The 13,997-nt window shown below is 39.7% G+C and overlaps 1 protein-coding gene and 1 long non-coding RNA gene across 3 annotated transcripts; both read left to right on the top strand.

Moving 5' to 3' along the window:
* The first annotated feature begins 419 nt into the window (after positions 1 to 419).
* Positions 420 to 12,533, top strand: LOC109629799 (transmembrane protein 182-like). 2 transcript variants are annotated; one of them, XM_069531877.1, is made up of 6 exons: positions 1,482 to 1,622; positions 2,021 to 2,120; positions 8,202 to 8,328; positions 8,636 to 8,734; positions 9,548 to 9,685; positions 9,982 to 12,533. In XM_069531877.1, exons 2-6 carry the CDS (start codon positions 2,085 to 2,087, stop codon positions 10,200 to 10,202), a joined length of 621 nt encoding a protein of 206 aa, XP_069387978.1. In that variant the 5' UTR covers positions 1,482 to 1,622; positions 2,021 to 2,084; the 3' UTR covers positions 10,203 to 12,533. The 2 variants fall into 2 exon arrangements, with proteins under 2 accessions (XP_019943402.1, XP_069387978.1); XM_020087843.2 differs by lacking the exon at positions 2,021 to 2,120 and having other exon boundaries at positions 420 to 1,622.
* Positions 4,143 to 5,831, top strand: LOC138411451 (uncharacterized). Its single transcript, XR_011244094.1, has 2 exons — positions 4,143 to 4,441; positions 5,483 to 5,831. It is a non-coding gene; the product is annotated as an uncharacterized lncRNA (long non-coding RNA).
* Positions 12,534 to 13,997: the final 1,464 nt, after the last annotated feature.

Here is a 13,997-nt window from a genome sequence, read left to right on the forward strand (position 1 = left end):
CATAAAACTGGCTAGACTGAAAATAAAATGAAATAAAGGGAGGAAACAAAATGATGTTGAAGCTAAATGAAGGGATTATTGTGCACATAAGTGGCCATTCCCACAACCCTTGTTCCAAACTCTCTGTGTCACCTGTTGTCCCAGCATGGCTGTAGGACGGCCGCTGCACCTGTTGTCTATTGGCATGTTTGGGCCTGACCCCCCCTTCTGAGCTCCCTTAGCCCCACAACCAGCCAACCTTGTTGGGCTACAATGGCTCCAATTGAGATCATGCTGTGGATCATGCTGGCCTCACTGGCCAAACTGGGTAAGGCTCAATTTCACTCATACACGAGAGGCCAGCTTTTGAGTTGATGTTACAGGTGGTCATTTGTTAGAAAGTGTGAAATTCAGCTGGAGACATAGGAGTTACAGATCGTGACATACATTCAGGTTTTGGATCCCAATCAGGTTTCCACAGGTTTGGTCTCTCTAACATTGTCCTCATCGTGGTGGGCCTCCTGGTGGTTCGGGGAGGACATAAAACATATTGCACAGAGTTTTGTTTGTTGTTTTCACAAATTTTTGATTATCAAGTTTTAAAATGTGTGTGTATGATGTCGTAACTGCTGTGAGGGGAGAGGTGGTACACATTGTATTTTGTTAGTATTGTTACTGAACTTTGCTTCTGCATTTCTGGGTCCACCTGCACACATCAACTCTGACAGTTTTAGAGAACGAGAAGCAGCGATGAGCACAGACTGTGACATAAGGGAAAAAAGAAGGTGGGTGGGTTAATGTAAAGCAATGAGTTCAGTGTGTTCAGCTATTTTCACTCCATAATATGATAAGTTACTACTTGTGGGGTGCAGAGACTGGGTTTATGAAGGATTTTTAGCAATTTCATGGACATCCTTCAATTAAAAGTGTTAAATATTTCACCTTCAGGCTTTATCATTTTGAGTGTTTGCCAGCAACAAAGCTTTGCTCTGCTTCGTGTTTCACGGAACAGCTCTGGTTTGAGGGTCATTTGCATCTGCAGTCTAATTTGATTTCAAAGTTCCTCTCCAAGAGTTACACCCACCTTAGAAATACCTTGCAGCCATAAACACTGATACGGGCAGTCCACACTGTAACACACACACACCAATCAGTCCTGCCTCTCCTTGTTTTCTTCATAAATGCACAGCACACCCAGTGGTAATTTGACAAGGACAGCCTTCCTAAAAATAGCCCCCCCACCATCCACTCACCCACCCCCACTTTGACCTCCTCAGTTGCTGTGGTCTCTTTTCCCCCCACAACTCTGGCAGGGAGTGGCTGGGAGAGCCACACTGTTTTCTTTAGGACCAGGGCTGGGGCAGAGGGCTGCACAGTGGACACTGGTGAGGGGTCTTGACAAGTCACTGACCTGAGGACTGTAAGCTGAGGAGAGAGGTGCACAGAGGAGGAGATTTTACGCCGGAGTCATGAGGGTGGGAGCTGCAGCCTTGGCTGGAGGGATTTTTGGGGCAGTGGGGACCCTGTGTTTCCTCCTGGCCTTTGGTACAGACTACTGGCTGGTGGCCAGTGACAACTGTGGACCACATACATGGCCGACGCAAACAACCCAGCCAGGGGGGAAAGATGTCAATGGGACTGAGGTAGGACAGGTGTGTGTGTGTGTGTGTGTGTGTGTCAGAGGGTTCTTGTAATCATCATCACCTTGTGGGAACATTTGTTTAGACAGTGACGTCATGGGGACCGGCTGCGGTGTGGGGACCAAATATCCGGTCCCCATAACGATAACCCTTTTAAATGAACACATGAGATGGTGAAGTTTTTAGCATTGGCCCATGTGGCATGTTTTTTTGGTGAGTGTGTCTGTGTGTGTGTGTGTGTGTATATGTGTGTGTGTGTGCTTTGCTCATTAGTGCCCTTACTTGTTTCTAGCTAGTACTGCACTCACTGCTTCACACACACACATCTTCCAAATGTAATTGGGTACCACCGACTTCCTGGTCTTCATTAGGAAGGATTTAAGCAGCGTGGACATTTTCAGTGTTACAGGTGGTAATCAACATAGAAAAAGAAGATTATTTGCTGGAGATACCAGCTAAGAAGATATGAACTTGTGCAGAGGAGCAAAAGTGAAGCACAAGGTAAGCACATTTGTATATTAAATCAGTATAACCAGTGTTTAACCCTCAAATAACATTAATTAGCTGTACCTGGCTAGCATGATTGATACCTCTAATTAGCTGCAAAGGCTCAGCGTATGACCTTAAATGTTTTATTGCATGTCTCCAACTACTTGCATGCATGATGCATATGTGAAGGAGTTTATGTAAACTAAAAGGGCATGATCAAGTCTTAAAGGTTCAGTGTGTAGAATGTAGTGATGAATTTGCATGTTTCAGTTGAACCCCCCTCACCTTACCCTCCCCTTCCAAAAATAAAAATGCCTGCGGTATTTTTTAATGAAAACTCAAAGGTTTTAGTTTGTCCAGTCTTGACGACTGTAAAAAACATGGCGGCCTCCGTAGAGAGGAGAGGACCCCCTACCGATGTAAATATAAAGTATTGAAATATAAAGGGGGCATTTTACGATAAAGAAACAACAGTTTGTACAATTAAGATTATTACAAACTAATAAAAAAACATTGCTAGGATTAATTTATATTCAATTTCCCCTAACCCTTTCACCTAAATCTTACACACTGGACCTTTTAGCCTAAATGGTTGCTCTCAGGGGGTATTTGGTGAAATTGATTCTGTAAATGATTTATGAGCATTTATGAGTTTTGAGTGTCATTTTGTTATGATGAACTGAAGATCAATATTTGTACTGTTTATTTAGTATGTTTAGGTGAATTTATAGGGCACATTAAAGAGCACATATAAAAGACACAGGTTTTGACCGTAGTAAAAAACAATTAAATCATTCAAAAATAATTGGTTACTTTTAATGATGAAATTCTAGTTGTTCTCAGTTTTATACAGAACCTTTATACGAAATGCTCTTTGTCTGACTGCAGCTTACACTGAGAGACTTTTTGAATTTGAAACAACACAGGAAATTGAGTGTAACCTGGCTGCTCTGGATAACCTCTATTTGGGGCATGAATGAAGAACTAAATGATAGAAGAAGAAACATAAAACCTCAAGTCATGCAAATAAACTGGAAATAACCAGAGTTATTTGTCATGAGTGGCTTTAATTTTTACTTATCCTATTGCTGTTTGGATTTGCACTGATAGAATAAGACGGTAAAGGTATCAAGACTACCAGGTATTATGTGAAAGGCAAACTCCTTCCCTATTATTCAGATATAATCACCTCTCATTTAAGCTGTTTTCAGGCATGACCTGCAGGTAAAATCCAGATAATTGGCTACAGAGTTTACCCATAGTTTGCCTTTCACACATACAAAATGTGCGTATGTGTGTATAGTTTATGCAACAGCGCACAAGGTTTTGCATCACCCTGCAGGCAGGAACTTTACTCAACACATAGTGTGAAGAAGAATGTTTCTGTAGTTTCATTTTGCAGGAAAAACAATCCTCATGAGGTATTAGGCAACAACAAACATTTTTAATATCACATAATCTTGCGATGTTAAAAAATCAAACAAAATTATTTTAAAGCAAACTACTTTTTATAATGTTTTCCTGCAGAAATGCCACCACGGATCAGCCCCCTTCTGGATGCAATTTAACATTGTATTTTAATAACAAAAATCTGCAAGTTAGAGATCAAGTACATCAATGCAGTAAAATGTGAGTTGGTATCTGTTGTAAATGATTAGTTAATAATTATCATTTGAACATATACAATCATTATCTGATGGCCATCTAAAGTAAAGCTCCAGAGTAATTTAATAGGGACTAGAATGCTGCTTATCTCAAATAAACAAGCTACAGTGGTCAGTCTTGTGTTTTTTGGGAGGAGTATATATTAGCATAAACTCATTGATGATTGTAGAATTAATGGATCTTCCTGTTTTGTTTAAAATGCTGTTATTGTTTACAGGACGTGGTATATTTGCAAAGGGTACAATTGGCAAAGGAGACTTTGTTGAGGAGTATGGGGGATATGACAGGTGATGCAGAATCCCAGAGAAGGAGAAAACCTTACCACCCATCATGTGCTGCATTTATGTTAAGGAAAACATGGTGGTAAGACTTAAGAGGAAGACCTAAACTATACTCCATACACTATACTAAGTGGGGGTCTGAATTTATGGTGATGTATTGTGATATATGTATTTTTTCTTTTCCAAATCCTCAAGTATTGATGCCTACAAAGAAGATTGCTCAATGGACTACTAGTTAATGATGAGAACAGACATCCTAACTCCAAAATGAAAAAAAACTGGTGTTACTGGAAAACCCCACCTTTTCTGTTTGCCCTGAATGACATCAAAAACAGAGAAGAAATGACCTATGATAATGGAGGTGAAGACTGCTGATGGCGACCACAAGTATGTTGCACAGAACACAGTAAATAGAATGACTCAAGTATGACAACTTTTTTGTTGAATGAATTTCCTATAAGCTGCAATGTTTACCTATGTTTACCTATAAACCTTGGGGGATGTGTCACGAACTGGCTCACAGTTCAGACAGACAGGTGGTGGGAGAACACACCTATGGTTGTGACAGTGCGAAGCAATTTTTTTTTTTACCTCCACCTTTGAATTAGATTTTATTTTATTTCAGGCACTGTTCTCTCTATCATCCTCACTCTCACTCACTGTAGTAACAGCAGCAGCAGCAGCAGCAGCAGTGTATCAGTGTATTTTCTTTATTAATGACATCACTGTCGTCCCATAAAATCGCTCTTCACCTGAGCACCAGAACTGTTGCTGCCCCCATTTATTTTTTCTGTATATTCATGCCTGCAATAATCAGATAAAGGGTTGCTTGGTTGATTATATAGTCTATTAGGTGCTTAAAGTAGGACTGTAACAGTTTTAATAGTTTAAACATACAAACAACAACTAACCCCTATACCAACCACCAGTCTTGGGTTTTCACAAATCCTGGTTTAGTTTAATGAGTGGATGGGTACATAGTAATAACTTACAGTATTACTTCTACTGCGAAAGCAACTAAACATAATCACCATCACTATTTGGAACCTATAAAAATGTATCCAACAGATCCAAAATTTTATAAATACATTTTTTTCTTCCTGAGAAATTGATGTCAGGAAAGGTGAGCCCATGTCAGTGATTAGAATTAACAATTTATTTTTTAACATAACACAGGATGTACAGGTAATAAGAAAATTGAATCCTAATAATGTCCTCGTTCCTACTGATAATTTCAGGCAGAAGGCACAAATCAGTGTTGCCTGGCAATGTAATTATATTTATAGTTAGAGGGCAGATATTTTTCTTATACCGTAGAAACTAGTATACACTGTATTTGGATTTATAACTTTGGATCAGAACTCTTAACAGACACTCACACTTTTGTTATCCTTGTGATTACAAATGTGTTTTTCTGACTGCTTTAAGGTGCAGCTGCCAAAAGGAAGAAGACACCCTGGAAGCAGAGAGAAGTGAAAGCAGTGGAAGGGCACATGAGTCGATTCGTATGGCAGATACTACCTAAGCTCTACTGAAAATGTTTATTTACTATGTTTTAAGAGGCATTTGAACATTCTGTATCATATTGTTCTGTACTGAAGTGCCAAAATTTCTAATTTATTTAAAAAGGAAATTTCAGTGAAACTTGAGATTTTATATGTTTACAAAAAAGCCTGTCTTTCCTTAAAAATCCGGTAACTTGAATCTGTTTTGAAGTTCATTCGACCAAATCTTTTTGTTTATGAGGTGGAATTCAATAAAAGTTTAATCTCATGGAGTTAAAGTGTCAGGTGATTGAATAGTAGTAAGCTGTTGCTCTGTGGTTAGCAGAAGTTGAAAAATATATATTTTTTAAATTTTGACTGCTCAAGATTTATTCTTTGTACAGATACAGAATGATAGAGATCTGTAACTGTACATAGAGATAGAGCCCGTCACTGTTTCATCTATTGATATTCACTTCAACCATGTTACACTGATGTCCTACTAAAACTTCAATTCTGCTTCATTATGAAGATGAGTACATAAGCAACACAAGATTCTCTGTGCAAAATTGCTTTGCATCCCTGCCACCATTTACAGTTCTCATGATATATATCTACATTATCTATCAACAACTGAGGCAAGATAACATTTTAAATTTGAATTGTTATCAGTGTAATACTGAAGTTCTTTTTGGTTCTTTTTGAGTTTAAACTTTGTTAGTTTTAAACAAACAGCTCTAACAAATTTAATAATGGAATGACTTACTTAATATAGGTCGTTTATCAGTAATAAATGCTTTATTGCCTCAAGGTCCCCATTTGTCTAATGACAAGTTGTGTGAGTCAAAAACACACTTGTAGTCAAAACACTACCTCATGAATTCAGATATTTTAAGGTGTGTATAAACTGAAAAAGTTATGCTTAGTGGCCCTGATTTTTTTTCATACCTCTAGAACCTTTAGAAAGAGTAGTCCCCACAGGTGACAATAAAAAACTTGGTCCCCATGGACCATGGAAACCAGTGTGTGTGTGTGTGTGTGTGTGTGTGTGCATGCCTGCGTGCGCACGTAATTATTCATTTCTACAAAAGAAATACACACACTGAATGCAAACCTTGCTGCTGGCTTTCAGAACTGTTTGTTGATCTCCAGCTAAACAACTGCATATAATAATAGTCACAGCAAAACATTATTTTTAACTGTGACACATCACATGTGATAACCACAAAAAGACCTCTGTGGAACCTGATCTGGTGTAGACAGCAGGGTGCATGTCACAGTAAGATATTTGTGTTTGATATTGAAGGGATTTGGCATTTCACTTTCATACAAGAACATGCAGCACAGACTGAGACATCCCAGTTTTTAGTCTGACCTTAGTGACTTGTAGTAAGAGAACCTCCGAAAACACTTGTTTCACTGTCCAGTGAACTCCCATGACTGCCAAACCTCATGCCCCCAGTTTTCTGTTAACCAGATTGTGAATCTACAGCCATTCTAGCAGCTCTGTGAGTCTGTATTTCAACATAGACCGTAAATAAAGATGGATAAAACGTCACCACTTCCTCCCACTGTCCAGAAATAAAATAAAAAATCCCAGATATGAATCCAAAGTTGGCAATCATGATGTTTTACCCTGTTTCTTTATCATCAAATAACTAATTAAACCAAACCAAACAGCAGGAAAATGAACTCTACATTAGTGTGATAAGATTGACATAAAATGACTAAAACCATTGATGAGAAAAATTTATTTGACATATTCTTTGAATCTTTGGCTTTGTCAGGGTCCTATCCAGCATTCTGGAGCCCATCTGCAATCACTTGACAACAAATTCTGGGCCATGGACTCTGTCTTCTGTCCCCCGGTCACAATTTACAATCCAATTATCTCACAAGTGGAACGTGGAGCTAAATGCTAACATCAACATGCTACCATTTTCACCATAACAATGCTGACATGCTAATGTGGTCACTATCTTAGTTTATTTAGTTAATTCAGAATATAGGACGAGATGTTAAATAAATATCCCTTGTGCGGTCTTCTGCACGATTTAGGTCACTATACCAGTACAAGTATCTTAGTTTATTTAGTTCATATTTGGTTGAATTCTCTCAAGCTAAAATAATCCTAATGACATCACCAGGGTTATTTTTCTCAGAAGTGACCACGCTACTTTAGAACCATGATAATACAACTGCTTTCATTGGCCGACTCCTGCACAGCCAGTCACCTGATCTTCCTGTGCAGCCCCTTTAATTTTCCAGTCCGTGCCACATGTGTGAGAGAGTTCACAAAATGCAAAGTAAGGGATATATTTATAAAAGCTAAATCCCCTGTGAACGACAAAGTCTTTCATTTTCAATAAAAGAGGATGATTAAAGTTGCTGTGTGTTATTCAGCGCCATCAATCATGTTTTTGACAAGCGAGCGGAGAGTATCACTCATGCGTGTTTCATAAGTTCCCCCTTGAAAAACCTCACGGAGCAGCAGGCCATAATCAGAACCATGTTTAATGCCACAGCTTGGCTGAAGCTCAGACTCACACAGAGCGGCTAACAGACACGTGCTGACAGATGATGACACAAATAAAAGTTCATCCATCTTGAATTATTTTCTAGTGTCTGTCTGTGTTTGTCTACAATCTTGTTCTCCTCTTTAGATCCCGTCAGAAGTGGAACCAGTCCCTGTTCCTCAGAGGTCGCTCACCCTCCACCATGAGGGCTTCTTCTGGCGCTGTGTGTTTCAGGTGGAGCCTGCAGCACATGCAGTCATGGCCACTCTCTTCAGTATGTAGAAATAACAAGGTTTTTTCTGGGGCTTGTCCAATGTGGTTGAATGTCTCATGCTCAGTGGTGTGGTCTCCTCGACACGCTCACATGTGCAGAGGGGAAAAATGTCTATAGTTTGGATATTTGACAGAAAATATACAGCAGGAGAGTAAGAAGAATATGTTGGCATTTATTACAGGTTATAGGGTTAATTTTTTCCCGTTTTTGCTTTACTCAACCGCATGAAGTCATTTCTAGAACCACACTGTGTTTTCCTTTTTTCAGGTTTTGAGCTTTTAAAATTACCATTATTTTTTAACTGTAGCGAACCAGCCAGAGTCCAAGGTGTGTAGCCATGGTTACCTGTTCCCTCTACCTGTCGCACTTGGACAGGTGCCTCATCCAAGTTATGACGCCACAGCAGGTAAGTCACAAAGTCCTAAACACAATCACACAGATGCATGCCACTATTTCAACAACTTGCACATGTACACATATGCACAGTTGACATTTAGGCCGTTTACATTAGACAGCCAAAAATAGACATGAGTAAAAGTTATAATGAATAATATATAAACACAAGGGAATACAAAAAAATATTGATAGAATAGAAATAATATATACAGTGTGAGTAGAATATATTCGGTGATACAGATTGCACATGAGCCATTCAGTTGCACAGGCAGTTGTGAGTATTGCAGTTAAATGAGTCATACCTTAATTTATAGTGTAACTAACTTTAATGTAGCCAACGGTTACTAGCTGGTATTTCATGGCTGTGATTGAAAGAATGAATGGGAAAACAGTGAATTTCATAAAAGTGAAGACATTCGTGTTTCCTCTTCATTTCACATGCAAAAGTCAAATAATGAAGTTCTAAAAACTCTCCCCACAGCCCAATTTTTTAATAAGTGGGATTATTAATATTAATGTATTTGGTTTATTGCTCAATATTTTCTTAATATTTAATTTCCCAACATGAAGATCTAAATGCTGTCTCTCTACACTGCCAGTAATATTTCTGGATTTATAAAAATACAGAATTTTTAATTCATCCATTGACCTATACATGCACAATTTGAGTGTAGAAATAGTGTTATCTGCCTGTAAAACAGCCTCCATGTGCATTCTAAAAAATATCATCGACATGACCTTCCTAGTATTAGCTCAGGCCCAGTATACACACAGATATATAGGTGCACCGCTCTGATGGTGGCCTCGGCTGTGTTTCCCGCAGTGTTTCGGGGTTTTTGGACCGTGCTGATAATCCTCGGGCTGGTCTCAGCTCTGACTGGAGGCTTCCTCCTGGTCTGTGGTGTCCCCTTCATCAGCCCCCAACTCTACAAGCTGGGTGGAGCCTTCCTCATCGCTGCTGGTAAAACATAATCTACTGTTCAAACACGAGTGGAGTTGAAAATACACCATCAGGGGAGTAGATGCATGCACAGACATAAACTCATGTTGCAGTCATTGCTGCTGTCAGCTGTTTACACTCGTCAAACAGTAAATACATACCCTAACACACAGAGCAGCAGATGTCACTCTGCAACACTGTCGCTATAACGACAGCAGCTGCCGTGGTAACAGTAGGGATGAGTAAGGGAGCTGCATTCCTCCGGTGTTGCTCACGGCAGTGACAAGCTCTGACACTCTCCATTTCACACCCCGCAGCCTGCTTGTTCCTGTTCATGCTGCTGCTCTACGTCCTGTGGATGGAGGTGGTGGACGTGAAAAGCTACGTCCTGCAGGAGAGGGGAGAGGCCTGTCCAGACGCCAAGGTTTCTGTGCTCTACGGCCTGTCGTTCATGGTGGCGGCGGCTGGCGTGCCCCTGGAGCTCGTCTCTGGGTTGGTTTTCATGCTGGTGGGCCGGGCGCTGCGTGCCAGCAAGTGAGCTCACCATCTGGCCCGGAGGAGAAGAGCAGACTGACCTTTTTATGTCCTGCACTGGGAGTCAATGGCACACATGTGGGATGTAAACACCCACTGGAAACACACGACCAACATTACTGCATCATCCTTTTTGGATGTTAATCCGCCTGCGGCCAGAGACACTGGTTTGGTGTTGCTGTTTTCTGTCACTTGCTTTGCTTTATTTCCATAAAAATCACCAGTTACACAAGATGTCAGCAGTAGGGTTTATTGATGTAAACATGATGTGCTACTCACATATTAAGGAGCAGTATAAAATATGCTGAGACTCTTTTTTTTTTAAGCAAAACTCTGAGAAAATAAATATTTCTTCTGCTCAACTGCATCCTTCAGTAATTCTGCCAACTGCTGCTTTTTATTGATGCTGCGAAGGATGATTCCACAGAGCGGAAGGTGAGGTACGCATGGGTGAGCCAGCTGTGTCCCCCCCTGTCCTGGTTTTGGCACACGATCAGAGTGGGCTGTAGCCGGAGCAGAGTGAGGTGGGAGGGAGGAGAGGATGTGGACTGGAAACAGAAAGGGCAGGGTTTGGATAGAGGGGTGGGGGTGGAGCAGGAGAGGGATGGATGTGGGTATATAGGGGGGTATAGGGAAAGAATTGATGCGTGTAGGGGTGGTGGGCACAAAGGGGGCTTTGAGAAATGAACAGCTGTTTGTGGGATTGGTTGGTGTACAGCGGGCCGGCCACCTGCCTCCTTCACCCCAATCATATTTCACTTTCTCATTCAAATCCTTCTACTTTCTCTTTTCTGCCTTTCAATCCCACCTTACATGCAAACACTAAAATTCAGTCCGTTGACAAATATCTAATGCATTCACAACATCACCCTTCCAGTCAGCCCTCCTTCTCCTCAGTGTTGTCCAAAGGAGAAACACAACACAGGCTTGTGATTGTATCATAACTGCTACAATATTAGATCATGCTCCCCTTTCATTGGTCTGAATGGGCGGAGTGTGGAAACAAGCAAGTGGACGCTCAATCACACATATCAGCCACATCTACGGCTGTGGAGGGGGGGTGTTGTCGGGAAGGGCTCACTGATTAAACATGTACACACAAACACACATGCCATGTTATTACTGAGGTGATGCTGTCGGTATCATTCTGCCTCTGTTATATTGCAGCTTTGGTCTTTTACATGATTGTTAATGGTAACTGTATGTATGATTATATAATATTGTGTATATTCAGTGTCGTGTGCTTCTCGCTATTATTCACGTTGCTCACAGCGACTATTGTGAAGGGGGGAGTTTAGTGTACAGTTCATCCGTTAAGACTTTTTTCTTTTAAAAGGAAAATATGTTGTTTTAAAATATAAACAATTATTGTCCCCTTTTAGTTTTTTGATGGTCAAAACATTTCTTTATGTTTATCGTCCTGTACCTTCATTGGCCTGTAGGTGGAAAGGCCTGGATCACCGAAAATGGTTAGGAATCACAATGGTGAATGTGGAAATGACTATCAACAACCAATGTAAGAGAAATCAAAGAAAGATTTAATGACGAAAACAAACCCCCCCACCCGCTCAGATCATCACCATCCTAGGGCCGACGTCAACATCGTGGAAGAGCCAAGACACATAAGACTCTCTATGCAGCAGGACACAGTTTATTCACACACATTTATGTCCATTAAGTATCAAAAAGTCACTTGTCACACCGAACCAATTATCTATTATTTATAACCCTAGTGTTCACTCATCAAGATGGTTTCATTACCACAGTCAGCCAGCAGATGGCTCTCCGGCTCTCCTCTTTCAACGGGAGACCCTTCTATTCATGGATAGACAGAAGGAAGAAAAGGAAAGACGAAAGGAAAGTAGTGAAGGGAAAGGAAAGGAAGGAAGAAAAGGGGGTAATTACGGAGCAAAGTATTGAACTATAACGCTGGCTTGTTCAATGACTGTAGCTCTTTCTAATTATAGTTAATTAACTCTTATGTCTCCTCCCCTGTCATCCACAACAATGGAAACACTATCACTTCATTTAAGGAAGAAATAATCTTGCACTTGAAGTGTCAGCAATAATGGCATTATAATATTATGCACATGTCATAGTGAACATCATGTGAATAAAGACATGACATGATAATAAAGTAATAAATGCTTTGCAAATTAACCCCAGCAGACCCGAGGAACCCGAAGAGCATACGTCTTGTTGATTAGGCTTAATGGCTGTGAATTATATGTATGCTACCAGTTAAAAGTTTTAGAGCTCTTATTTCATTTTACTTAATTGAATGTCTCTGTGTTTCTGAAATTAAAACATAGAATAAATAAACAATTGGAAAACATGAAGTGTGGGACTTTTACATGTATTTAAATGAACGATACTTTAATGCCAGATGCATTCTCTCCATACCGTTTAAATCTATCCACTATCTATCGTAACATTTCTATGCTGGAGGATCAGTGTGTTTCACATTAACCAGCATTGATTGGTTTACTAACGTGGGGAGCAATGGAGTCAAAGTAGGCTTCAGCATCAAGCAGTATGGTGGAACCTATGGTGGAAAATCCTTGGAAGCATCCAAGAATTGTTTCTGATGTTGCAGATAGAAACTGAAAAATGGTCAAATATGTGTATAGTGCTGTCAGATGGGAAATATTGAATCAACGTTACAGGGCTTAAAATGATAATAATGTTATATTTAAGAAAACAAAAAATAAATTGTATATGAATCAACAATACTTTTATTAAAGCACATTTAGACAAACAAGTATTTGACACTGCCATACAATAACCATATTATGGTTCAAGCTCCACCTCTGCCTGTGTCTTCTGCATACACACTGGCAGAGGACACCTGACTTGAAAGAGATGCATAAAAAACAGACTCATGGTCACATCAAGTGTATATAGACATAGATCTATTATTTACTATACTAATAACACTACTGTGCTTGTGTAATTACTCTCTCTGCCAGTAGGGAGAGACAAAGTTTCCTTCACTACAAGTTTGCTAAAAACAAGGAATCAACGAATCTTTGTGTTGTAATAGATTTAAATGCTTTGATGTTTGACTCATTCAGCAGCTGAACATACATGTGGCGTTCAGTAGTTTGGCTTTTACCTTCTGTCCAGTTCATCTCTAAATAGAAGGACATTCAGGGCGTGTATACTGCTGCTAAGGCTGATTGGCCACTTTATGGATAATATATTGAGATCAGATACATACACCACGCACACAGAAATGTACTGCTCACATTAAACACAGGGAAAATATCCATTCTCTGATATAGTTGAAAATAATATTTCAATTACAATATTTCTTGTGAAAGTCACAAAAATATAAAACAAACAAGCAAAAAACACCCCCTCACGATATTAAGTAAAGTGAAAACAATTCTTTATCAACACCAAAATTTAACAACCTATACCACAGTATTTAGTTTGGTGATAACCTGCCTGCTAGTTTTTGCATAAAGCTGCTAACAAACAAAACAACAAATGCAGATGAAAACAGAACAGTTGGACTGTTGAGTTATCTCTAGGAATTATTTATTTGCATCCACTTCCAAGCCTTCATTGACTTGTTGTATGTGTTGCTGCAGGAAAGCTGTAAATTAACCAATTTTAATTTCTTAAAAAAAGCCTGTTTGTCCATGATAACATTTTTTAACCTAAGGCAGTTTACCTCTTATTTCTGTGCCATATACACTTATTTACTGGACTGGGGGTGTTTAAAACATTTGACCAGTATGAGTGCATGTGTATGCATGGATATGGATAGTTTTAGGTGTGGCAGCATTATTTG

The sequence above is a fragment of the Paralichthys olivaceus genome, chromosome 9 (genome assembly GCF_024713975.1).
Source record: "Paralichthys olivaceus isolate ysfri-2021 chromosome 9, ASM2471397v2, whole genome shotgun sequence".
In the NCBI taxonomy this organism is placed as follows: Eukaryota; Metazoa; Chordata; class Actinopteri; order Pleuronectiformes; family Paralichthyidae; genus Paralichthys; species Paralichthys olivaceus.

Coding starts and splice junctions, on each gene's coding strand:
- LOC109629799 (XM_020087843.2), top strand. CDS start 1,449: ATGAGGGTGGGAGCTGCAGCCTTGGCTGGAGGGATTTTTGGGGCAGTG. Junction 1,623..8,201: donor AAGATGTCAATGGGACTGAG/GTAGGACAGGTG, acceptor TCTCCTCTTTAG/ATCCCGTCAGAAGTGGAACC. Junction 8,735..9,547: donor AAGTTATGACGCCACAGCAG/GTAAGTCACAAA, acceptor TGTTTCCCGCAG/TGTTTCGGGGTTTTTGGACC.